At 43.0% G+C, this 27560-nt stretch overlaps 1 protein-coding gene across 5 annotated transcripts in view; it reads left to right on the forward strand.

The window, feature by feature from the left end:
* The window catches only part of STX17 (syntaxin 17), a 52773-nt gene extending 31013 nt beyond the window's left edge, over positions 1-21760 (forward strand). For 3 of the 5 annotated variants that reach the window (XM_084796717.1, XM_084796715.1, XM_084796716.1), the window contains exons 4-8: positions 2443-2668; positions 9943-10058; positions 10140-10190; positions 17439-17525; positions 18299-21760. In XM_084796717.1, coding sequence (XP_084652843.1) covers positions 2443-2668; positions 9943-10058; positions 10140-10190; positions 17439-17525; positions 18299-18538 — 720 coding nt within the window. In that variant the 3' untranslated portion in view covers positions 18539-21760. The remainder of the gene's footprint in view (positions 1-2442; positions 2669-9942; positions 10059-10139; positions 10191-17438; positions 17526-18298) is intronic. The other 2 variants (XR_014782110.1, XR_014782111.1) reach the window with 2 other exon arrangements.
* The last annotated feature ends 5800 nt before the right edge of the window (positions 21761-27560 follow it).

Genomic DNA, 27560 nt, shown 5'->3' on the forward strand with positions numbered 1-27560 from the left:
GGATATTTAGCTTGCTAATTTCTAGCTTTTCTTTTCATGTTTTTCAAACGAGTGTAAAAAGACGCAGAGAGCTGTATATGTCAGCTGCATGGAGGGGGAGGCTTAGAGTGGAAGAGAAAAACCAGCCTGGGGATGAGTGGAGCACAGCTCATGGGTGAGGGAGCACAGCTCATGGGTGAGGGAGCACAGGCTCTGGTAAGCATCTGAAAGAAAAAGACAGAAGAGAAGAAAAAGAAAATGGAGCTGTCTTAGGGTTCTGTAGCTGTGAAGAAACACCATGACAAATGCAACTTTTGTAAGAGAAAGCATTGAGTTGCGCTGGCTTACAGTTTCAGAGCGTGAGTCCATTGTCATCTGGAGGGAGCATGGCAGCAAGCAGGCAGCTGTGGTGCTGGAGAGGATGAAAACTCTACATCCTGATCCTCAGGCAGCTGGAAGAGAAAGAGACACTGGGCAGTGCTTAGGTTCCTGAAACCTCCGAGCCTACCCTGAGTGACATACTTTCTCCCAAAAGGCCATCCCTAATCCATCAAGGCCTCCCCTCCTAATCCTTCTCAAGTATTGCCCCCTCCCTGATGACTGATGAGCCTATGGAAACCGTTCCTATTCAAACACCACAGCCCACCCAACTGAATGTCAGGGCAGCCCCTAGCCGACTGCCTAGCCTTTCTTCCCTAATATATATGTAGTTGGAGAAGTCTATTTCTAACTCTTGTTTTACAGAGCATTGTAAGTTTTTACATGTATTACTTTTCTTTGCATTCAGGCCGTAGGATTTTAATTCCCATTGTGATTTCTTTCTCTACCTTTAGACTATTTACAAATATCTTTTTTCCTTGTATGTATGTATGTATGTATGTATGTATGTATAACATATATATACATATATATATATGATTTCAAATTTAACTAATCTCAGAATATATGTTGTCTATGTCAGTGTTTTTTTTTAATTTGTGAAAGTCACTTTAACATTGTTTGCCTTTTACATACATATTTTCTGTTTGTTAGGTTAATGTTCTAAGTAACTTACATCAAGCTGTGTTAATTTTCTTGTTCAAACACTCTATAACATACCTTTGCCATTTGTTCTATTAATTACTGAGGCTCTTAAGACCTTTCATTATAATTGTGAAAGATTTTTGGGGCTAAGGAGATGGCTCAGTGGATAAAAATATTTTCTACCTAAGCATAAGAACCAAAGTTTAGACACCAAAAACTCATAAGGCAGGCAGGCCTGGTGGCCCTGGAAGGCGGAGACAGGAAATGCCGAGAATAGGCCATCTAGAGGCTAGCTGAAACCAGCGCACTCGAGGTTCCGCCAGAGACCCTGCCTCAGAAAATAGAGAGGAAGCGATCAAGGAAGGCACTTGATATCAAATTTGTGCCCCCAGACACATGTACATCTACACACACATGCACCCACACACATCCAAGCATGCATGCTCGCACATACACATAGAGAAAGAAAACAATAGTAGTTCTGTCAGTTTTTGTATCGTGTGTATTTTGCCTGTGTTGTTATATATTTCGGAGGAGAATCTTATTATAAAGTGTTTCTCTGTTTCTAATGATGGGCTAGCATTCAACTCTGTCCACCTGACGGTAATGTTGCTGTAGCAAGTCGTTCTTGGAAGAGGGATGTTAGGACCTTTGTGTTGTCTCTTTTTTACTCTTAGTTTGAGCTATTTTGTATTTATGCTTAAATGTATCCCTTTAGTTTGTTTATCCTGTCTGAAAATAATCTTTATTTTATAATTAATATTTATTTAATTAATATTCAATATAATTGGTGATTATGTCCTTTCTTTTTTAATATTTTATTTTTAAATTTTATATATAGGGTGTATGCTTGTATACATGTGTGCAGTGCCCATGAAGGCCAAGGTGTCATCAGATCCCATAGAACTGGAGTTAGAGACAGTTGTGAGCTGCCGTGTGGGTGCTGGGAGTTGAATCTGGGTCCTCTGGAAGAGCAGCCAGTGCTCTTAACCGCTGAGCCACCGTTCTAGCCCCTATTACATGTTTTTCTTCTGCTCAGTTGGCTCCTGTTTCATTTTCATTTTTACTTTACTCATTTTGAAATTGGATACCTTTATTAGAAATTATAAATCTATCAGTGATTTAGCAATACAGATCATTTGAGTCTTTAGAATACTTTAGTTCCATGTATGTGCCACAAGATAAATGCTAGTTGTACAGCATTTATTGTATAATGGCCACATGTAATAAAGGCAAAATTACTATATAAATTCAAAGTTTGAGGGGAGTAGATTCTAGGCCAGCCAAGACAGAGATGTGGGGAATCGAAAATTTTTATGCTCCTGTCATAGACAATATGTAATCATTTGGATTCATAACCACTGTAGCAGATTATTTTGAGAAGAAATAGGTCTTATACTGAGAGACGGTACTGGTAATGTTTCTTTTTTTCATTTATAGCAACTCCGCTCCAATATCCGAGAGATGGAGAAGCTTTGCTTGAAAGTGCACAAGGACGACCTGGTGCTTCTGAAGCGAATGATAGAGCCTGTTAAGCAGGCAGCGGCGGTGGCCACGGCAGAGTTTCTCCAGCTCCACTTGGAATCTGTTGAAGAGCTCAAGAAACAGTTTAATAACGAAGTAGCTTTGTTGCAGCCTTCACTGACCAGATCCACGACCACTGATGGTAACATAGGTCTTACTCTTGATCCTAGTGGTGCAGTTAGCTAAGCTCAGCTCCTTAGGTGTAATGGGCAGAGGCCCTTGAAAGCCCTTGTGAGTCTTAATAGGCAGCCCCAAGCAGACCAGACACATGTTGCCTGGGAATTTTGCTAGATAAAACTATGTGGATTAGAACTTTGGAGCTTCAAGTAACCCCTTAGGTTACTCCTAAGATAATGCTGTCCTTGTGTGTGGTGTGTGGCCCACTCCTCTCTAGTACAGGCAGGCTGTTGGGAGCTGCTCTTCTTAGGCTCTGGCCTCACACACTAACAGCATGGAAAATCTGCGATGGTTCATGCTGTCAGCTTTGTGAAGTGATATTCTAAGCAGTAGCCTATGAGCACACTTAACGTCATTTCTCAGGATTTGGTAACCCTTGGTGACACAGTGCTAGTATCTTTAATACAGAAAAACAATTGGCTTAATACATCATAGTACATCAGAGTACTTCAAAGTAGCTGGGTTGTGTTTGGTTGGGTGGTTTGCTTTGGATTAGATCTTCTAAGAAGTGAGTAGAATAACTAATAAGGGTCTGTAATTGGCCTGTTCCCTAGGAAGTTTAACGCCAAATTTTTAATCACCAAAAGTTAAACTTGTAAAATGTGCCAGCTTTATTTTATAGTTGCTGCTTTTGCTTCCTTTTCTGTTGTAATTGTGTATCTTTTATTTTTAATTTTTTCCATCTCATTACATTTTATATGTCTTAAGATAATTTTAATCCCTACTCTGGTGCCTCACCTTTGACCATGTCCCCTGGAGGGGGAGACCTGGTGGCACTCAGAGGAAGGACAGCAGGTTACCAAGAAGAGACTTGATACCCTATGAGCATATACAGGGGGAGGTAATCCCCCTCAGGAACAGTCATAGGGGAGGGGAATAAGGGGAAAATGGGAGGGAGGGAAGAATGGGAGGATACAAGGGATGGGATAACCATTGAGATGTAACAAGAATAAATTAAAAAAAAAGATAATTTTAATCCTTATGAAAAATATGGGCTACAAGTCAATTAGAAATCAAAGTGGGCAGCCGGGTTTGGTGGCGCATGCCTTTAATCCCAGCACTCAGGAGGCAGAGGCAGGAGGATCTTTGTGAGTTCGAGGCCAGCCTGGACTACAAAGTGAGTCCAGGACAGCCAAGGCGACAGAAAGAAACCCTGTCTTGAAAAACAACAACAAAAACAAACAGACAAAAGACATCAAAGTGGGAACTTAGGGGTAAGGTACCTGGCCCGGCTTCCTTTTTTATCCACCAGGACACTCTTGTTAGCACTCCCTTCCTCTAAATTAAAATGTGTGTACGTTCACTGCTAGTGATTCGGTACTTTGCAAGAGAATGCAGACACTTAGGCTGCCTGGCAGTTTTCTGTAGCCTAGTGCTTTGCACAGAGTGAACAAACAAATAAGTAAATATGTCATAGGGACAATTTTGTCTCTGCAGATATGCTGCAGAAGAGCTGGGCATGGTGCTACATACATGTAATCCCAACCTTGGGAAGCTGGGCTCCGGTGAACAATCGGGAGTTCAAGGCCATCCTGGGCCACATGAGCCTTTTCTTATAAAACCAAACCAAACATACTTCATTTACTTCTCTGTGTAGCCAGTGCTAAAATGTTAGTACCCAGCTCTTAAGGAATATGTGGGGGTCATGCTTTTTGGTAGTTTGTCATTAGTATTTTCAGTTATGTCTGCCATATTGGTGGAGCAGAGGAAAGCTGCTCATACCACGGAGAATGAGCAGATGCCTTCTGTGCATAGGTAGAGACTGGACTTTCTACGCCCATGTGTTTTTGAACTACCTTCTATAGTGAGACATTTTGACAATGATGACATTAATAACAGGGGAGAAAATAGGATTTTCTAGAAAGACTAGCTGGTGTCAGTCTCCTTCTATTTGGCTTCAATTGGCCTATTAGTAGTGTTTATATCTGAAGCAAAATACTTAAACTCATCTGGATTTTTCTCACAATAATAACATAATAATGGCTTTAATTTGCATTTTATTATTGCATTGTGCTCATTTCTCCAAGTGGAACTGTATGTGGCCTGTACACTTAGTGCATATCACTGGAAAGTTATTGGTCAGCTGTTCCCTGCCAGTTACCCTTTGCTGTAAGAAGGCTACTGTGAACCCCAAGTCTTGGCAGATTGGAGGAAGCAGGTGTATTAAAGAAACAAGAAAGATTAGGACAAAGACAGTGGCTGAGGGGGAAGAAACAGCATGTGAAATTAATTTCCAACTATATTGATTCTCAAACCTCTCAATTCGTGTAATATCAGTTAGTCTAAGCACCTGATGATTGCTGCCGGCGAACACAGTGCTGATGTGATTGAGGCAGTGCTTCTGTGTGGAAAGCTACACACCTAAGCTGTAGCTAACACCAAGCGGGGACGGCAGGTGCTGAGTGCTTGCCATTTCACCCCAAGTCCTCTGTCTGTGGAAAGCAGGCTCTGACAGCACCTGAGGGCGCCACAGAGGAAGCCTCTACTTGGCTGCCTTAAGTGCTACTAACAAAGGTGAATAACAAGGAGACCACAAGGGATGCACTTTCACAGGCTTCCACGGTGGAGTAGGAGTGGGCATGTGCTGTGGCTGCCTATTGAGATGTGTACTGTTCACATGGAAGTTAGCTGTCTTAACATGCTTTCTTCTTTATAAATCTAGTTCTAAATACATTGGTTGGAAACAGATTCAGGAGCAGTCTTGCCACATTTCCACTAGTGAGATCAAAAATACAAAAATAGTTTCCATTTACAGATAGAAATAATGAGTAGACTAGGGCATTTATGGTCTCTAGAAAATGAAGGAAGTTTGGGGGAAGCCATGATCTTTGCTGTTTCTTTTGTCCCAAAGCCAATCCAGAAGCCAGTCCGTGCCAGTCCTGCTTGACATTAGCAGCTCCCTTGTGTCTCACTATGTGCCGACCTTCCTGTCCCTTTCCTTACTCCCCATCAGGAGAATGATGAGCCTGGCCATCTGATTAGCATTCAGAGCCGAGGCTTATGCCATTGGGGGAGGCAGTGCACCTTCCCCGTTCCCACACACAGTGGCACAGCAGGAGAAAATTTTGGTCCATTTCCAACACATACCCACAAAGGAAACAATCTCAATCTTAAAGCTGCTGGGAACGTCAGACCAGCGTGTGGAATTCAATGCAGTTCTGGATTTTTACATCTAGTGTGTGCATGCACTGAATGGTGCTGCAGAGCACAGCACTGGTTTTGTCTGATCGTATTCAGAAGCTACATCCTCCATTGACTGTAATCTAAAAATCCTTTTCTTCATTGAGTTGTGACTTAGAAGTCATTTTATTTTGATAGATAGGTTTATGTTCAATGATGATCAGTATTAATTTCGTTTTTAAGGTGTCAGAAAAGTCTAGGGAATGCCTTTGAATTTATTTAATTTTTAGTGAAACACTACTGTCATGAAGGTTAATGAAGATCTCACATGTATTGGGGTGTACTTCCTGATAGAGTCTTTGCTGTTCACTGGCATAAGGGAAAAGAGAGGGCAGAATACTGTTAGATAGCTTAGTTATCACTTCAGCCAGAGGGAGTTAAGAGTCCTAAGGTTTGTTTTGTTTTGTTTTCTTTTGTTTTTGAATGTACAGCTAGTAATCAGGCTTTACATCCAATTGTAGGGTTTAGAACACACACACACACACACACACACACACACACACACACACACACACACACACACACACACACACACCTTTACAAGTTTGTAAGAGTTTATAGTCAAAGGCTGGGCACTAAGGTTATGAGGTGAAACAAGTGAATTGTGGAAGCTGTAGAAATCAAGAGTTCTTTACTGACAGTCATGCCTTGACTTGATTTGTGATGCTCAGAGCTGTAAATTAACAACAAGATTTTCCATGGAAAAGAAAGGACGTCTTTGTTGTAACTAAGACCCATACGTAGTTTGGTTTCAAGTGAGATGGAAATGACCTAATCATCTCTTCTTTGTGGTGGCAGAAATCTTTTATGTTTATTTTAAATGTCAGATACTTCTCATCTCTCCCTCCCTTTTCAGATAAAGCATTTATAGATGGCAGCCTTCCCCTGTTTTGCAGACCCGCCTATTTCCCTTGAATCTTCTCTAGCTTATAGCTTAAGATATTGATAGTGTGCAGAATTACAGAGTTCTGCCTGTATTCTGTCCAATACTGATCAAGAAGCTACCTAGAATATAAAGCAAGAGAAAGATCTTAGGTTGATTCATTCACTTTGATTAAAGTGAAAACGTAAACATTTTAAGCATGAAAAAGATTGGCTCTTTACTAAAATGTTACTAAATGTACTATCTGCTGATTTTGTTAAGATGCAAACCATAGGCACCTGTATGCACACAGATGGCATTAGTCAGACTCCGTGCTTTAAGAGGACAGGGAGGTGGGAGGGGAAATATTGGAGGTTCCAGGCAGAGTAGAAGAGGCCTTTGGTTTGGTTTTTCTTTTTAATGATGAAGATATTGTTGCCAAAGAGTAAATAAAAAAATATTACAAAAACCTAAGCCTGTGTAGGCTCAGCACAAATATATATGTGTATACATATGTATAAATTCAAATAAATCAAGTTTAGAATTAAAAATAACCACTATGAATTCTGATAAGTTTGCCTGCTATCTTTTGTTCAGCTGACTGTGCCCTTCCCGATTAGTTTATTAAACAAGTTTTCTTTTCCTTAGGACTAAATTGTTCCTTAACTTTGAAAACAAACCAATCACACAGTTTTAAAAAATATCATTCATTTTTAGACTTGACTGAAATATAAGGAATGGAAAAGAAATAGGAATTAATATAGTTTCATAGTGACTGACTGAGGAGTAGGTCAGGTCACAGTCCCCCTGTCATTTCAGAATACATGTGAGCCTTTAGCAGCCTCTGTGAACCGCATAAAGTCTTTCCCTCTCAGAAAAGTCCCTCCTTCTCCACAGTGTCTTCTGTGCTTTCCTCTCATGCTCTTATGATGCCAGCTGCTGATTGTGGCTTAGCTGTATTGCTTCTCTCTTGAGGTCTTTGCTCATGCTGGCTTCTTCATCTAGCCTTTATATTCCTCTCTTTTTTGCCTAATAATACCACCTTTTCCGGAAAGTCTGAACTATCTGCCATATCAAGCTGGATTAGAACTCCCTCCAAACGGTCTGTTATCCCTAATGTGGTCTCCTCTTTTTTTATGGTCAGCCCTTTGTATGTGTGATTCATTTAGAATGTAAGTTCTTTGAGAGCCATACTCTGCACATTCACGTTTTCATCCTTGGTCCTAACAACAACATGTATTATGTCAGAGCAGTGAGATGGCTCAGCAGGTAAGGGCACTTGCCACCGAGCCCTGCGTCTGACCTCTGGGACCCACACAGGAGAGAACCTTCTTCTAACCTACTAAGTTTTGTTCTCTGACTTCCACAAATGCATCATGGTAGACACATATGTGTGCACACGCGATAAATAAATGTGGCATAATTAAAAAGAGAAAGAGAAGATGTCAATGCAGGATGGCAGGTGTTTTGAGCCTACAGTGGAGTGAGCAGAGCTTCGGGTGCCCTCTCTGCATCCACTGGCCCCGCTCTAGGGCTGAATTGTCATTCTGCACTGGATGTATTGTGAAGCCCCCAACTGGCTTCCTCACTCTCTAACCTGCCAACTTTATCCTTAATATGTTCTTCACACTGTGGCACCTTCATCTTCCCAGTAGCCTCCAGTTCCTCTTAGTAGTTTGGCAGTGATCATGTAAGAAAGACAGAGCTCTTGGGAAAGCTTTGCAGTGCTCCCAGGTAACCTCACCAAGGGCTGTCAGCCTCAGCCTTTGCCTTTTCCTCACCACAGTGGTGCATTAGCTAGACGGACCATCTCAGTGTCAAGCCTTTGCACACACTGTTCTTCCTGAGTTAGACACTCTGGGCATCTCACTCCACCCCGCCTGTCTTATTCTCTCTCATCCTCAGGCTTTCTCCTCAGAACCCCTGACTACTCTCTCCACAAGTCAGGATTTAATGGGTGTCCTACCTGTACGTAGCACATCATGCCTATGGCATGCATATTCTTGTCAGAAAATACTGACTGAACTTGACAGTTACATGTCTGACCCACAGGTCCCATAGAAGCTCTGTTCATGATAGCAACAGTAGCAGTAGCAGCAGCAGGGACAGATTCTATGCAAAGTAAACAGCAACTTACTTTACAAACAGGAACAGCAAGCCTCCAAACTATGATTCTAACACTGGTCTTTCTGACTGGACCCACAGTGCTGTTGGCCCTGTGTGGTTGCCACTTCACGACTGGTTTTATAGTCCACTGTGGTATCTCTGTTAGGTGTACAACAAGTGTCAATTTCATGCATAAAAGATTTGTAAAACCACCTTGGAGACACAGAAAAAATTAAAGGTAGATGTTTGTAGTGTAAACTGCTTTGTCATTACAGTCATGCTTAATAAATAGTTCTGTGCGTTGAAAGCCTTTTAAAAACTAGAAGTAGAAGAAACCGAGGAGGTAGATGGAGGAGGAGTGATTGTAAGCAGAATTACGGCATGGCCAACAATATTCATATGGCAGATGTGATCATTGCTGACAGGATTGTCGCCTGGAGAGACTGATGTCAATTGCCACAAACACATCACACCATCACTTGTCTACTGCCAAAGTGCCCTTTCATTAAACTAAGCCCCAGCCCACTTTCCTACTTTAAAGTTATATTTTTATTTATTTATCAGTGTGTGTGTGTGTGTGTGTGTGTGTGTGTGTGTGTGTGTGTGTTGTGTGAGTTGTGGGGTGTGTGTGGAGGTCAGAGGACAACTTTGTGGTGTCTGTTCTTTCCTTCCTCCAAGACTGAAGTCAAGTTTTAGGTTTGCAGCAAGTGCTTTCCGGGCTGAGCCATCTCACTGGCCCCACTGTTCAGCTGTTGACACTTGTGTGATCCTTATTAAAATAGCTGAGTCCCAGCATAAGGATTCAGCAGCAGAACATGCTACACCTGCTGCTGCTGCTGTGTCATACGGAACGCTGGCCGAGTGCTGCCTCCCTCCCCTCTCACCCCTTCCTTCTGTTACATGGAGAACATACACAGGTCTAACCACTTAGAGAGTAGGCTGCCCAAGGGGGCATAGTGCTGTGTGTATAGGCTGATCCACTTACTCTTAGCATGAGCTGAATTACAAGCATTCTGCATGCCAGTGTGTCTTGTGCAGCCAGTTTGTGTCCTTTCTGAGAAGCAAACTCAACCAGGTCTGTGTCCGTCCAGGAGTGGTCCACAGTGTGGAAGCCGAAGATGTTTCTCAGAGTGTGACTCAGATATACGCCCTGCCTGAAATCCCTCGAGACCAAAATGCTGCTTCGTCCTGGAATAAATTAGAAAGGGTATGTTAAATATATTTTGGTTTTGGTCACTGTGAGGTGTAAACATTAAGTAATTTCCTCTCTCCCTCTCTCTCTTTCCAGGACTTAATTGAACTTAGCCATCTGGTCACTGACTTATCCCTCCTAGTGAATGTAAGTATGTAACTGGGGCCCAGAACTGACCCGTCACTTTCCTTTTGATTAGAACTTCAATAGAAGTCACATAGTTTTAACATGTTTGTTTTGTGTATATGTGCTTTGCCTACATGCATGAATGTGCAATGCCGGTGTGTTTGATGCCCACAGAGGGTAGAAGAGGGCATTGGATACCCTGAAACTGGAATTACAGATGGTTTTGAGCTGCTATGTTGGTGCTGGGCACAAAACTTGGGTCTAATGCAAGAGCAGCAAGTGCTCCTAACTGCTGAGCCTAGATTATAATTTTAAGAATGATATTAAACTATGGAGATGGTCCTTAAATTCTAGATCAAGTCAATCAATATTATGGAAAAAAGTACTTTGGTAGATTCCTGGCATTGGAAGTCTGACAATGTTGATAATAGACATAAATAAAGTCTACTTTCTGCCTTTGGAAATTCCACAGAAGGAAGAGGAAGGCTGGGATTCACAGACTCAGTTTTCAAGCATGATAACTAAATAAAGTATAGAGAAGCCTCACCAGTTCCAAGAAGGAGCATTGTATTCAGGGAGGGAGGCATAGTTATGGACTAGCAGCATTAAAGCTATCTTCACAGAGGTACGTTAACTTGAAGAATGAGAAAATGCTCATAGAAGGCCACAGGGGCACACTTCAGAAAATGCATGAACCAGGACAAGACATGGTGTGCTGTGTGGACTGTCCAACAGTATTGAGTGTACCTGTTATGCAAAGCCTGCAGTTCCAGGCAAGCAAGGATGACAGGGACCACATTGTACTGGTACTAAATTTTGGCTGGCTCTGTGTGCCTGAAGGAGCCTCTACAGATGTGTGATCAAGCAAAACCTGGCCATCCAGTCTGTGCTTCCAAAGACTGTTATAATGGTAAAGGGGAGGTCATGGGCAGGGTGACTAGTTAGGAGCCGGTCGTAAGAATTTAACCTCTAGGTAGACTGGTAACAGCACCTACATAATAATGTAAAGGAAGCCCAGGGGACTTTCTGAGGATCAAGCTGGAGAAAGCTGAAGTCAGACAGGAAGCCTTATACTTTTATTCTTTGTTATAAGTCCTGAATGAATCTGTTATCATAGATTAGGGAGCACATTGTAGCTTTGGAGGAAGATAGATTTTCTGTCATTGTTTTTCTAAACTGTTCTTGTGTTTTCCCCTAAGAAATTATGGAAAGCTGTGGTGTTTGAGCATGTAAATGAATATGTGTTTGCACAAGTACAAAGCCATTTTCCCTTGTGTCCTGGCTAGGCTAGTTACTTGTTCTTGATCAAGCCATGGACTGGGGTCTACCTTTCCTGAGGTGTGGCTTCCCCAAGGGCCTGGCTTTGAGGTGGAAACTCCCAGACCACAGCTTCTAAGAGCTGGAGAGGCTCCAGAGCTTGCCAATCTAGCCCTGTACTCTGTTCCAGATTCTCCAACACTAACCTGACTTTTTTTTTTTTTTTTTTTTTTTTTTTTTGGCAATTACAGGGTTTGGACATTTGATGCCTCAGCCATTCTTTTGAAAATTGTAGGAAGGGTGGAAGGTCTTCCTTATGTAAATTTGGTCACAGAATTCCTATTGGGCACTGCTGGCCTCTAGAGCCACATACAGAATGGACTTGTCTTCTTTCAATATAAGAGGTTTTCATGGGTTGTGAGACAACTGTTCTTGTTTCTTTGACCTACCACAACATATTTTCATTTCTTAGAAACTCTTTCTTCTTCTGTGGCCCTTCTGTACCAAAGATTTCTACGTTGTCTGTCATTGCCTTGTTCTTATGTTCTGTCTTATGGATAGTTTCTTGAACTGTACTGACTATAATTAAAAGCAGAAAATTGTTTGAATTATTTCTGATGCTTTGACATCAAAAGAAGAGAATGTTAGACATCTCTGGATTAGGTGTTTGTTACTATTTTGGAGATGGCAGCTAATGATACAGGATCCCCCAAGCACGTGTTGTTTACAATCAGGAGCTATCCAGTTATTAACTAATAATCTTCCAGTCTAATGCAGGATATAAAGTCTATGTGTGCATGGTTACATAAATATATGCATTTGCCGAAGCCATCAATCTGTACCCTTAAATGCATTTCAATACATTTAAATTATGCATCACTAAAGTTGATTTAAAGAACAAACTAAAAATGTGCTTAGCTCTTCTCCAGACAAATGCATTTCTCTTCCAGTGGGGAGGCATATAAAGTTTGTGGAGAATTAACCATTGTGTGTTCGCTTATGTTGTACAGTAAGCAGTTCTCAACCCCCAGCCTAAGAAGGACCCAGGAGGTTCCGGCCACAGCCATAGCTCCGTACAGTTGTTCTAGTTATCATTGCAAGGACATGAGACGCACTGCTGTTTGGCAGAAGCTCAAAGAAGACCCTTGATTGTTGCTCCCAGGATGATTGAGTGCTTATGCGCATGCCCAGGGATTCACAAACACTCCATTTAGGTACAGAATAAGCAGGGAACACAAGAGTGACCACATCTTCTCTTGTCATATGGATATGATCGTATCTGGGCAAATTAATCATGTAGGCAAGAAGCACCTTCTGTACGCACAGCCCTGTGCTAACCTCAGTAGGATCAAGAGATCCTACAGGGTAGTGGGAATGATGCCTCTATACTGTGAATGAAGTGCCACAAAGCTGTGCTCTTAGAAGCCATTAAAATGGTTGGTGTATACGTAGTTTGTCATAAAACAGGGACTCACGAAGATTATGGGTGATGACAGTATGGTCCAGGAACTGTAAGTGTGTTAGTATCTACAAGGCACCCTGCTGTTGGTGCAAGTGCCCCTTTCTTGTGACCAGCCCTATTTATGTCTAGTCAAGGAGAATTTAAAGAACTCTGGGCCAGACGCCGGACAAGATGCTAACCTTACTGCTGGGTCTGTTTTGACTTGTCTTTTATCTTTTCCTCTGTGGCTCCTGAAATCCAGTTTTATTCTGGCCGCACTAGAATAGGGACACAGTGGATTCGCTCTGACTCACCCTTGCATGGTGAGCTTCTCTGTGAGCTTCAGCACGGTATTTGACAGCACAAGGTTTTGCACACTTGATGGGAGGACTCCCTCAGACAGCGTCCCTCATCTCACTCCATCTGCCTCTGCTGTTTCTGCAGCCTGGTTTTGGCCCTTTATGTTCCCTTACCTCTGCCACCAGCATCATCCCCTCAGACAGCCCAATCCTGGAGTCCCTTCAGTCCCTCCCGCTGCGGTGCTCCTGCTTTTCTACCTGCTTACTGCCTTTGCGAGGCCAAGGTGGCCATCCTCTGCCTGTGCATCACGTTTCTGTTTCTTTCTGGTCTTTTCTGTTCTTGTGAACATATATGGTTATGGCTGGGACTTAGGAAGGAGTAATGGGAAGTAGCTGCAGTTTGGGCCTTGCCTTAAACTCCTAGCTTTCCAAGCACACTAAGAAGACTGTCCAATGGTCTCTCTAAGGAACGCGTTGTTGTTGTTGTTGTAAATGGATTTGAGGATGAATTTGTTGAGTAAATTATTATTGTTTGTATCATAACATGAAATATTATTTGATGTTGGCCCAAAAAATGCCCACAGCAAGCATTCAAGGAAAAAATTATTCCTTATTAGTTTTTAATTCATGTACCCAACTTGTATTCTTCTCAATAAGTATTAGCTTGATAATTCACATTTTTTCCTGAATCTCAGTGGCCCTATACCAGCTTATACAGATTTAGCTGTTTTCAGGACAATAGGAAAACCTAATTCAATATTTCTTAAAATGAAATTCATAGGCATATTTTTTGAGTTTTGAGAATTTTTCTTCTGTAAAATGGCATGTGTATGTTAGTTTGATAAGCACTGTAGTGTACATTACAGATGGCTTAGTTCAATGGTAATGGGATGTCGAAAATACTTCTATGTGCCCAAGAGTGAAATGCCAGGCAGGGAGAGGATGAAGACGGTTTCGTGTGGAAATCTAGGTAAATGAAGACAAACCTAAACAAATCAGAAGCAAAGAGGAAAAGTGGGAAGCGAGATGGAAAGAGGCCCAGGCCACCATGGGGAGAAGCCTGGTTTCATAGACTGTGGCAGGTTATACATGTGCAGGTTGGCTGGGGAAAGACTTAAGGACTGAGTTCTAACTGCAGTGTAGTTTGGTGTTCTGATTGTGATTAACAGCTAACTGCAGTCATATACGTATCACCAAGTCCTCTTTGTTCATGAAGTAGAATCTAAAGACACAGACAGTTGGAAGATTGAAGCCAGACCAAGGGAAGAAGCAGCTAGCTCTGTACAGTTGAGGGATGCCTGGTGATCTCATGGTAGGGCTTTCTGCCCTCTGCTTTCCCTCTGCCCAGGTCCTAGCAAGCTTCCCGAGGTCTGTAGTACCTGCAGATGTGGGCTACTATCCCAGGACAGATGGACTCATCTTGGGCTGGTAGTTGCAGCGAATGAGTAATTTTAGGATAAGCGTTTTCCTGGTGGTCTTTAACCCAACTATTCCAAAGGATTTTTGTAGGGAAGAAAACTTGTTATCTTAATATCTTACTTTAAACTTAAAGTCATTGTGATGGTTTAAATGAAAATGGTCCCAATAGGCTCATATATTTGAATGCTTAGTCACCAGGGAGTGGAACTCTTTGAAAGGATTAGAAGGTTAGGAGGTGTGGCCTTGTTGGAGGATATATGTCACTGGCTGTGGGCTCTAAGGTGTCAAAAGTCTATGCCAGGCCCACCTTCTGCCTCTTGGCCTAGTGATCAGGATGCAGCTCTTAACTAATTCTTCAGCGCCATGTGCTGCCCATCTCCATGCTCCCTGCTATGGATGGTGGACTAAGCCCATGAAACTCTAAGTCAGCCCCAGTTAAACGTTTTCCTGTGTGCCCTTGGTCACGGTGTCTCTCCGCAGCAACAGAACAGTGACTGAGACAGTCATAGTGTTGCAGTATCCAAAGTTTTAGGAATGGGGCACAGAAAATTTATATTCCTGCTGTCTTGTGGTCACTTGGAGTGTGGACAGAGCAGTAGCCCTAGCAGACTCTTCCTTTAGCCCCAGGAAAAGGAGCTCTTTACCCTCTCTCTGCCTTAGCCTATAAAGATGTAAAGGTGATGATAGGGTTTTGCTGCAGTGCCTTATCTTTTGCTTTAGGCAAAAGGGGCAGCCTTGGGTGTATCCCAGACAGAAGACATACCAGTACCAAGGTGTCAGGAATCCAGGCTGTATTGGTGCTGGCACTTTTGCTTCTATGGTTAAGAAGAAAGCTTTGCTGTCATAAAGCTTAAATGCACAAATCTTTTTTTTTTCTGAGAGCATTATCATGGGAACAAGCTCACTACATTTTATGACCAGAAATATAAGAGTTAACACAGGATGGGTGCTTCCGTTTTCCCATTGTGCTTTGCAGATATCTCCCTGTGTCTCCCTCTTAACTCTATGAAGTAGAAGTACCGTTGTCCTCACGTAGTAGATTGAGCACTGGGCTCAAGGACATATCAGGGCAGCTGGGACTTGAACACAGAGCATCCAGACCTAGGCTTTGTGCCAGTTTTCACATGGATAATAGTGACCTACAAAGTGTGTGAGATGGGAAACTGCAGCGGTGGCGCAGCGGGGACGAGCACACACTCCTCTTGCAGGGACCTAGTTTGGTTCCACAGTAGGTGGCTCACAGCCTCCTGCAACTCTAGCGCCAGGAGATCTGATTCCCTCTTCTGGATCTCTCACACGCACACTCACACACACACACACACACACACACTCTCTCTCTCTCTCTCTCTCTCTCTCTCTCTCTCTCTCTCTCTCCAGCTATATTTCAAGACTTTCATGACAAAAGCCTGTGGCCAGGCCCAGCAATGCGTTTCCAGAAGCATTGCCAGTGATCTAGTGGCTCTCAGGTTTGAGAGCCTTGGATATACTTGTGTGACAAGTTCAAAAAACAAAACTGAAAAGGAACTATTTTAGGAATTGTTAGGGATGTCAAGATGGTGGTGGGGAACCCTAGAATAAAGGGCCAGCACAAAGGCCTGGCAGAGAGAAGGTGCTTGATGGGTAGGGAAAGAATATCAGGAATGCTAATGGGAAGCAGGTGGGGCCGTAGTGAGTGTGTTGCGCTTCCATTCTCACATGAACTGCTGGCTGGAATAGGAAGCGTTAGGTATGCGTGCCTTGATCTAAATCAGTTTAGCATGTAAGATAGTAGGATCACTTCCCACACACTGTATAAGGTGGCATTAAGTGGAATGAAAGAGATATTCTCCCATGTTTTTCTGTAAATTCAAAGGTGAAAGAAAGTGCCATGATGGTCATAGTGATCAGGACCAGTTCTACTCCATCACCAAAATAGGTGCACATTTTTGTGTGTCTAGTTAGATACATATACACACATAAGTATATGTATCTATCTAGCGATATATAGTTAGATGTATATATCTGTGTATGTATATATGTAACTAAATAAAGTTGATCTTGATACCACCCTGCTCCAGGGCAAGGACAGAGAGCTTTGACTGAAGTGCCTGATCAGAGCTGAGTAGCCACTCATGAGTGACACTGAGGTGGCTTTAAACCTAGGAGAACGGCCACACCAGGGCTCCCCAGAGTCATGATGGCTGCTGTTTTAGGTAGACTGCTCTATTGATACTGTAGATATGGAATATTTTAACTTGAACTATATTTTGGTAAAACTCAAGACCACAAATTCCTTGTTCCATATTGCATATCAAAAGTTCAAAGATTTCAGGCTGTGGTACACTGAATTGTAGTCTACTTCTAATAACAACAGCAACAACAACGCATACAAAATGTGTATTTGCTGGGTCCAGGCATTTTACTCCTAACGTAAATTTGATTTAAACAGAATCTCCAAAGAAGATAAGTTATGGATTTTTTGTTTTGTTTGAATTTGTTTTCTTTCCTTTCTTTCTTTTCTATTTTTGCTATCAAATTGAACTTGACATGTAAATGCTTGTTTGGATTTTCTTTTCCTTCTACAAAGTAGGTTCATTCGGAGAATAACATGTTTGTATGTTTGCCTGAATTGCAGTGTGAGGTGCTTTTTGCTATGAAGGCCCAACCCTTTTATTACCCAATCATTAAGTCCCTTCTTTTTTCTTGAGAGTGAGTTTGTACTTTGGACATGGTTTATCAGATGCTATTAATGAACCACTATTAAGACTGCAAGGCTGCAGTACCCAGGGCCTGATGACAGGAATTAAACTAGTGTGTGTTGGCGTCCCACTGCTCCCCAGCAGGACTGCGCACTCATAATTCCTTTGCATCCAGTCTCAGCAGGAGAAGATTGACAGCATTGCAGACCATGTCAACAGTGCTGCTGTGAATGTTGAAGAGGGAGCCAAAAACTTGGGCAAGGTAAGATTCTGCTCCTGCTGACAAATCAATGGTCCTCCGGCTCCCAGGAATCTCTAGTATTAACCCAATTGATCTGCTCTCTTCAGTGTTGAGGGAACCAGCAATTAAGGAAATAAGGAAGAAATGACACGTAGGTAGTGTAAGAAATCAATGGCTGTAATATTCTACTCTCAGATTCAGTCTATCATGAGAGATTTTTTTCCCCAAAGAGAATGAAGTGTGGCCTCACTCCAGGGCCTTTAGTTGTTTGAAGGAATATCTGCAGAGGCCGAGGGAGAAGAGAGGGCAGTCCATCAATCCGGGCAGAGCGAAAAGCGTGAGACTGCAGCAGCACGAGGAGTGTGACCATTTATTATACGGATGATGTGATTTTCAGCCCAGGTGCCTAGTGTGGAATCGCCTGTGTGCTGAACCAAAGCTCTGGTGGGAGCCAGTGGCTGCTGAACCTGTTTAAATAAGCCAGCCAGATAGTGGATTGATTGTTTTGCAAGTAAAATCAATTTGTTCAGTCCACTCTGGTGCACCTCCCTCCCCCTCAGTCCTGTGGTCTGGAGCAATGGCAGTACCTGTGGAATAACTACACACACACACACACACACACACACACACACACACACACACACACACACACACACACACACGAATAATCTCTGAGGTTAATTATGAACCCAGAGTTAAAGAGGCATTGCCAGGAGTAATGAGAGGAAAACGCACATCACCACAGGCAGATTTTCTCAACTCAATTTCTAAATTGAATTTTTTTTTTTTTACAGGCTTCAAAATACAAGCTGGCAGCTCTGCCTGTGGCAGGTGCACTCATCGGAGGAGTGATGGGGGGTCCCATCGCCCTCCTTGCAGGCTTCAAAGTGGCAGGAATTGCAGCTGCACTTGGTGGTGGGGTGTTAGGCTTCACAGGTGGAAAATTGATACAAAGAAGGAAACAGAAAATGATGGAGAAGCTCACTTCCAGCTGTCCAAATCTCTCTAGCCAAAGTGACAAAAAATGCAGTTAAAGGCCAAGCTTCCAGCTGGCGCAGGGCACCATCCTAAGGAGCACTTCACTGCAACTGAGTGCTCAGCTGTTGGAGTAGGGTTAGGAAGTGGCTCTCCATACCCATGTGGCCGGGAACCACCCTAAGTGGATGCATTTGTTTGCTGGGTGTTGATGGAGATGGTGGAAGGGGAGGAGCCTGGGCTGAAGGCATATGATGTCTGTCAGCTCAAGTTTAAAGACTGCCAAAGAGCAAATGTTCTGCCTGGAAATGTGAAAACTGAGCCTGTAACCATAAAATGTGTAGACATGCACTGGACACCTGAGGTTCAGTTATTTGTAAATTATTTCTATCTATGGGGACGAACAGAATGTGAGTTCAGGAGTCTTTCTGTCAGGTGGGGGGATATTGCTGCCCTAACAAGGGGCAGGGGTAAACTACTTGTGACTTGGGTGGGTGAATGTAATTGGATCCATCTATGTTTTCTGAGGAAGGAAATTAATACTATCAAAAGGAAAGAGAAGCCCACTTTCTCTTTATAGTCTCTTCATTGTGACATAGGTGTCTTTTCTGAAGTCTTCCCTGGCTCTCCAAATAAGGAGCATAGACTCCAGACTCACGTGCTGGACCCACCAAAGCAGCCCCCAAGCCGCTTCCAGCTGGTGATCCTGAAAGCTTCTGCTTCTAGGGTGACTTCTACCCATGTTAGGAGAACTTTTCTCAGTCTGCCTTTTTATATGGTTTTCCATCTCGAGCTACCCCTGCCTATACTCTCTTATGTTGAAAAAAGAAAATGTAAATCTTTTCAACACCATTTGGGCGAAGGGGAGTTAGTTAAGATCATACATACAGAAGTTGAAGAGGCTGGCGGACCTGCCTCAAGGCTCTGGGCCCTCAGTCTTCTTGTGGGGGGAGGCAAGAAGGAGCTCTCTACCTCACGGCTATGGCTGCTGCCCTTTCCCAGGCTTTCTCCGCTCCTGCCACTGTTCCTCCAGTGTTAGACTTGTCTCATGTTCTGGATGGCCAAGGCCAAGATTGAGGCCCAAGGACAGATCTGTGGTGCTAAACCAGCAGTTGACATGGAGAGCGGGCATGTTCCAGTCCAGTGCCATGTCTGTCCCAAACGAAAAGGTTTGAGATCTAGAGAAAAGGAGTTGAAGCCTGTGGGCAGCCTCACCCTGTGTCCTAGCTCACTGAGAAGAGGAAGCAGCCACTGGCCTCCTCCCCAGAGGAGAGTACACCGCCAGCCAGGGCCGCCTTATCACTTAGCTTCTTTTAAGAGCTGAGTTGATGTCTGGCCTCTGTTGGTTGCTGCATTTCCTTCTGTGCTGTATGATCCTTCTCTTTCATGCTTTGTGAGTCTTACCAAGTGCATCCCTGTGAAACAAACCACCACATCATATTCAGTGACTGCAGAGTGTCAAGTGTGTGTTGGATCCTGAGACATGCCTGACACTGGGCATTAGGTATTTGGAGTAGTTACATTTTGTTTTGTTTTGTTTTGTTTTGGGACAGCGTTTCTCTTTGTAGCCTTGGCTGTCCCAGACTCACTTTGTAGACTAGGCTGGCCTTAAACTCAGTGACCACCTGCCTCTGCCTCCTGAGTGCTGGGATTAAATGTGTTTGCCATCACACCTGGCCAAGTAATTACCTTTAACTTCATAACTTTATTTTCCAGTTCTTTTTTTCTTTTTTTCTTTTTTTCCCCCGAGACAGGGTCTCTCTGTGTGGCCTTGGCTGTCCTAGACTGGTTTTGTAGACCAGGCACAGTGATCTGCCTGCCTCTGCCTCCCGAGTGCTAGGATTACAGGTGTGAGCCACTGCCTCCTGAGTGCTGGGATTACAGGTGTGAGCCACTGCCTCCCGAGTGCTGGGATTACAGGTGTGAGCCACTGCCTCCCGAGTGCTAGGATTACAGGTGTGCACCTCTGCCTCCTGAGTGCTGGGATTACAGGTGTATGACTCTGCCTCCCGAGTGCTGGGATTACAGGTGTATGACTCTGCCTCCCGAGTGCTGGGATTACAGGTGTGCGCCACGCCTGGCTGATTTCCAGTTCTTGCTGTTCCTTTAAGACAGCATATCAACCCTGAGGAGGGCAGGGCAGAACTCATCCAGATTTTATTTACCACAAGATTCTTTTTTCTTTTCTTTTATTTGTCAAGATGGTTTTCTCTGTGTAGCCTGGCCTACCAGTCCTGGAACTCGCTCTATAGACTAGGCTGCCCTGGAACTCAGAGATCCCCCTGCCTCTGCCCCCTTAGTGCTGGGATTAAGCACCCAGCAGCCACCATACCTGGCTAAAACAAGATTCTTGAACCTTGGTCATAGGGTAATTCTGATAGAGCCAATCCAGCCTGTTTAGCTGGGGTTATAAGAATGAGCAATGTCTCCCGTGTTCTGCTTCATCTTTCACCTGTCTTTTCTTCCCCCTTTGAGACAGGGTTTCTCTGTGTAGTCTCTGTAGTCCTGGCTGTGTTGGACTTACTTTGTAAACCAGGCTAGCCTTGATCTCACAGAGATCCACCTGCCTCTGCCTCTGCCCCCCAAGTGCTGGGATTAAAGGTTTGCATCATCATGCCTGACTCCCTCCTGTCTTAATACTCAATTCTGCAATCCCCAAAAGTCCACTCAGTCAGTCAGTGTGCCATAACAGCCACAGCACAGAGGGCTTAGGAGAACAGGAGTGCAGCCTGTATGTGAGGCTCACACCTTCTGGTTTCTCAGGGTGGGCGCTGCTGAGAGGAGCGTGAACTGTCAGTATTGGGCACTTGGCTCTAGCCATCTTAGTGCTTGAGGAAGTTATAATCGTCTTTAAAATTGTATTATTCTTTAAGGTTATTTAGAAATTGTATCTTCTTCTCCACAATAGAACCTAATAGCCAACTTTTTGTGCAAACTGCTTAGAAGTGTTTAATCAGCTATAAATGATAAAGTACGTAAAAATATAAATTAGTCAATATGACACAGAAGTGATCTTAAAATTGAATGTAATGTGCCCCGTAGTGTCTAGTTAAATTCAACTTCTCTATGACTTATGTCTTATTTTTATTCCAGCCAGTTAAAAAGGGCCACTTTAATTAAGGTCTTAAAATTTGTAGACTCATTTCAATAGTGGCAGCACTCCTAAAGACTGTTTTGATGTTATAATCTGGGAATTTCTCTGAAATTTTGGTGTAACCCACAGTAAAAAGTGTATTAAAATTGAACATATATACATAAAAAATGTTTACCATTATGTGCAATACATTCTGATGTTTTGTATTTTCAACATGCTAATTTTAACCCACTAAACCAGCCTCAGTCTTCAGAAAAAAACCCTTCCCTACAGAGGAACTGCAGTTTGCCAGGCGCTTCACCAGGTACTTACGGATAGGGTAACTGGGCCTCAGACGAATTAAGTAATTTGCAGAGTCACTCAATCCCAAAGGTAGGAAGCAGGCATGGGACTGGGTGTGTTGATGCTTAGCCTCACACTGCCATGCTGTGCTGCCTCACTCAAAGCCCAGAGGCTGTAAGGCCAGCTGTGAACAACCCACACTGTTAGTTTGCTTCTTTGTCTTCTGGCCTCACCCGGTGTCCACAGCCTGCTCTAAATCGTGACCATTGCAGAGCACAGCTCTGCACTGTCCTCAGGTGTAAATCCAAGAGTGCCGCTATCCCGCCCCACTCTCAACACTCTGGTTTATATCATAGGTTATGATCATGGATTAAAGTACACAGTACTTTTAAAACAAATCTTTCATAGCTTTTAGAGTCAATTAGATATTAGGCTTTAAATGATGCCCTTGGGAAGCCATGCACACACGGTAGGGTGCGGGTAACAGGCTGTTTCTGAACATCTGCTTTCGGATTGCCTCCAAAGAATGGCATGGTAAAGAAGAAAAGCCTTGTCCCTTGTGTTGGCCAGAAGCCATTTTCCCATACCAAGTGACCCCATCTTAATTTTGTGTCTCTTCATGGCTTAATTCTCCTACCTCACACACGGGAGCCAGGGGCTTAACATGCCTAGAAAGCAAGCTTGCTGAAGCTGCCTACAACTGGCCAGACTTGGGAGCAGGACTGGGCTTACCCTGGAGTTCCTACCTGGCACGAATGTCCTGCCTGTCTGCCGTTCGTGCACTACGTTCTCTGCAATGAGAACTGGTTGGTTGCTGCTAGCACCAACTGTTCACAGGAAGTTTTGGAAACTGAACTATAGATATGTAGCACGCCAGTTTCTTTCCAGTCAAAGCCCAGAAGCCAAGCTTTCTTTTTAGTTGTTAGAAAGCAAAGGCATTTCTCAGTAGGGTCCCAGAAGCCCTTCACTGATAGCACATGGGTAAGGCCTCCTTGTGCAAGCATTGCTTTCTCACCGTAGGGTAGAGTGTGGCTGTGGCTCTCAGGTGCTCACAGGTGACAGTCCCTGGTAGCTGGGGGTCAGACACGGCAAGGGTGCCCCTCTCTGCCCCAGAATCATAAAGCACGTGCCGATTCTTTTTGTATGTGGAATTTTGTTGTCTCTGTTTTCTGCAGTGAGGTTCTACTGACAGCCTAGCCTGGTTTCAAACTTGCAATCTCCTGTCAGCTCCCAAGTGCTGGGATTACAAGCATCCAATTCTGTTTTTTTTTTTTTGTTTTTTCCACCCAATTCTGTTTTATAATTGTATTAACATGAGTTTCTAGCAAGTGTATTCATCAGGTTGGCACCCTTTCACAGAAGACCTTCTTGAGTGTTATAAATAATCAATAGTAAAAGAGTTGTATATTTGTTTTGCAACCTTCAAAGAAACTAGTTTGTGACAAAAATACATCTGTGCAATATTAACCTAACAAATATATTGGAATAAAAACATAAACAGTGTCAAAGGCAAATGATTTCCCCTGGATCACAAAGCTACATTGTATAAGATCATAGAGAGTGATTTGGGGTGGGGCGGGGAGGTTGGGTCCTCCACGTGTTTTTATTAAAGTTTTGTTATGCCTTGTCAAGTTGCCTGCTGAAGCTTGCAGTCTCTCAGGCCAACTTCAATGGTACAAATCAGGCAAAATGGGAAGAAATGTAAGAACACAAATTCTGCTAAGAGGAGGAAATTAGATGTGGTTTCTTAACCTTCTAAGCTACATCAGTCTCACCACCTGTGCCCTGCAGCAGACGCACAGGGATCACTACCAACAGCGAGCAGAGCTCTGTCAGCCCGTGAGCCCCTCACACACTGGTTGGAGCAGGACACCCAATGGTTTGCTTTTTGCATACATTTCTCAACTATTTGAGATTCTCCTCTTAGTTACTAAATTGTGTTACTGGGTTTCATTAACAAAATGCCTAAAAGGAGTTTTCCACTTCGTTGTTGACCGTTAGGTATGGCAAGGAAGGGACAAGGAAAGGGCAAATGGTGAAGAGTTCTGCAAAGTTCAATACTTCCTGAACTGGTTTGTCACTTATGTGACTGAATGGTGCTTAAATAAGGAAATATGCAATAAAACTCACCCATTTGACAAACATCACACTGAAGTCCTGTCGTGTATTGAGTGTTAGTGCCATACAGAAAGATAGACCTGAGAATTTATCAGAGTAAGCCATGCAGTTACCTAAAGCAGGTTAGTCATACTAAAACATAATAAGTACCAGGAAGAGGATGGACTAAGTATTAGACGCCTCAATGAAGGAATAACTGGAAATGAATAGGAAGGCTTCACAGAGCTGTGTTTGAGCAATAGGTAAGGAAGAATATGCCTGATAGAACAGGGGTTATAAGCTCCAGGTAAGGAGTTGCATGAAACATAAGATGACATGGGAAAAGGCAAGGAGTTAATAACAAGAAAACAAGAAGTCGAAGTACAGCTTACACTGGTTAGGGGGAAACACGAGAGTGGCTATCTGTCTAGAACATAGTAATTCTTTGTTTTCAACCTTTCTAATGCTGTGACCCTTTAATACTGATGTTCATGTGGTGACATCCAACCATAAAATTATTTGTTGCTACTTCATAAGTGTAATTTTGCTACTGTTATGATTTATAAATATGTTTTCCAGTGGTCTTAGGCAACCAGTGTGAGAGGGTTGAGAACACTCTCAAAGGTTGAGAACACTGGTTTTAAAGGAACTAATGGTATTTTGCATCAGTCTGGACTGTTGAAACCTTCTGAGTTTCTCATTTTCCCATTGTTGCTAGAGATGTTCCTCATCCTGACTGGAACTTTTGGTATATTTAGTATAGCTGTCTTCTCACCTCTCTTTTGTAAGATCCTCCTGTCTAACACTGAATGCCTACTTCACGCTGCTTACTCATTCCATAAACATTTATTGAAAACCCACAGAGAAAAGCCATGAAATTTGCATTTTAGTGCACTGCAGGTTGCTATGGTCATCTGTCCTGATGGATGCTGTCCACTGGCTCCATTGCTCCACTTTCACCCATGGTTTAATCCTCAGGGTTGAAATCTCCTTAATGGTGGTAGCAAGACGTCTCTCCATAGACTGTAAGCTTCATTTGGGGTGTAACTGGACATCTGCTTCTTTGAGGGTTTTGTTGTGTTGTTTTTTGGTTTTTTTGCATGAACTACAGTGATGACAGGAGAGAACAGTTGAATAGAGAGGATATAGCATGTGAGTCCTAATTTAGGAGGTGTGTAACAGAATGCGCAATAGCTAAGACACAGCAAATCTTTGTGCAATACCCACATTTGCCATTAACATGGATGCAACATTCAAGGCAAGAAATCGGGAAAATAACACCTACCATTTGAATGTCGAAGATTCCAGAATCTGGAGGTGAAGACAGTTCTCCTTGGCAGATTAAACGTTCTGATCTGGAAGATCCAGGATTTCTGTCACAACAAAAATACAAAGGGATTTTTATTTTTTAAAGTTCTGCCATTTTACAGTTGGACTTGGAGGACTAGGAGATGTCTGCATTACTCTTCTTGTAATGGGAAAAATAACTAACAAAAGTACTTAAGGAGACAAGGATTTATGTTGCCTCCATTTCAGGAGCTTGAGGGAGTTGTTGGCATTGCACCTGCAGTCAGGAAGTGATGACTGCTGATGCTCAGCTTCTTGTGATGTGGTCCCGGACCCCAGCCCATGGGATGGTGCAGCACAGACTAACAATCTACAACTCTCTCACAGTCATGCCCAGAGGCTCAGGTCATCTCCTTGGTGATTCAAGATCTTGTCAAATTGACAGGGCTAAGAGAGTTACAACTAGACAAACATTGAAATAGGATGTAGCAGGAGGGGTGCAAAGGCTTTGTTGGACAAGCAGAGAATGGGATTAGGCAACAGCAAGGCTGATGTTTAGAGGAACACACGTGGCAGGATTTGAACCCAGGTTTCTCATCTGAAAGTTCATAAACTTACCCCCACCACACAGCCTCTCTTGATAAGAGTTGATAGAAAATGACATTATAGTTGCCTTTTTTTCTGTGAGTCCTATTCATAAAAGATTAATCTCACTTTCTGGGTAGGGTTGGGGCCAACAGCTCAAGACATTCTTACAGGCCATCCTTTTGAAACCTTGTCTATGACACAGGATGTCCTCAAGTGTTAAAATAATTATGCATCTTAAATGCCCATTATGGCGATTAGTTCAGACTGTTAGTGACTACAGTTAATAGCATTTACTGTTACTTTCCCCAGAGTTCAAAGGATGTGTGAATTAATGCAAAATTATGATGAACCTATAAGAATAGCGAGAGCAATGTTGGGTGACACGAAAATGAACAGAGATGAGAAAATACCAAATTTTTGTTTGATTTGTTTTTTGGGACAAGGTTTCTCTGTGTAATATCCCTGGCTGTCTTGAAACTCTTTGTAGACCAGGCTGGCCTCGAACCCACAGAGATCTGCCTGCTTCTGCCTCCTGAGAGCAGGAATTAAAGGTGTGGGCTACTACATCCAGCCAAAAGTATCTAGTTTTAAAAAGTAAGTTGATATACCCTCTCCTTTAGACAAATGGTGGTAATGTGCTATGCATACTTAAAATTTTTATCTTAGCATACAAAGTAGCAGGTTTCCTTATGGCATTTTCACACATACTTGGTTTTGGTTGACCTTCCCACACATTACTCTTTCCCATCTCCCTGGCCACATCTCAGTGTAAATCCTTCCACTCTTAGTATTGATCTTCTCCACTCCTCTCCCTTAAGGCATCTTTACAGACACACACACACACACACACACACACACACACACACACACACACACACACACACACACACACACACACACACCATGGACCCCTTCCTAGTTTCCTGCCTTCTACCCACACGCTGATAAATATGCATCCATAAAAATCAGAAGCTAAGGGGCTGGCAAGATGGCTCAGTGGTTAAGAGCACTGGCTGGTCTTCCAGAGGACGCTGGTTCAATTCCCAGCACCCACGTGGCAGCGCACAAATGTCTGTGACTCTAGTTCCAGGAGATCTATGGAACCCTCATACCTATGCACATAAAATTATTTTTTTATCAAGCTAAAATCCACATGTGAGAGAACATGTTTATCCTTCTAAACCTGAGTTACCTCAATTTTAAAAAATCCTCATCTCTCTCTTCCTGCAAAGTACAAAACTTCATTTTTATTTAGTTTTTCTTTTCTTTCCTTTTTTTCAAAGATAGGGCTTCTTTGTGTAGCCCTGGCTGTCCTAGAACTTACTCTGTAGACCAGGCTGGCCTCAAGATCAGAGATCCACCTGCCTCTGCCTCCAAAATGCTGGGATTAAAGGTGCCACCACTACTGGACTGAATTTCATTTTTCTTAACAGTTGAAAATTCCGTTGTGTATATGTACCCCATTTTAATTATCCATTCTTGTGTCAATAGACATGTAGGCTGATTCCATTTTGCTACAGTGAACAAAGAACCAACCAACATGGAAAAGCAAATATCTCTGAAGTACAACACATGGTCCTTTGGACATATACCTAGGAGTGGACTAGCTGGCCTAAATAATAGTTCTACTTTTAGCTTTTTGAGGAATGGCTGTACCAGTTTACTGTGCCACTAACAGTGAATGAGAGTTTCTGTTTTCACACACACACTCCCCAGCACTTGTCCTTTGTTTT

The sequence above is a fragment of the Acomys minous genome (genome assembly GCF_964271855.1).
Source record: "Acomys minous genome assembly, chromosome: 1".
Lineage (NCBI taxonomy): Eukaryota > Metazoa > Chordata > Mammalia > Rodentia > Muridae > Acomys > Acomys minous.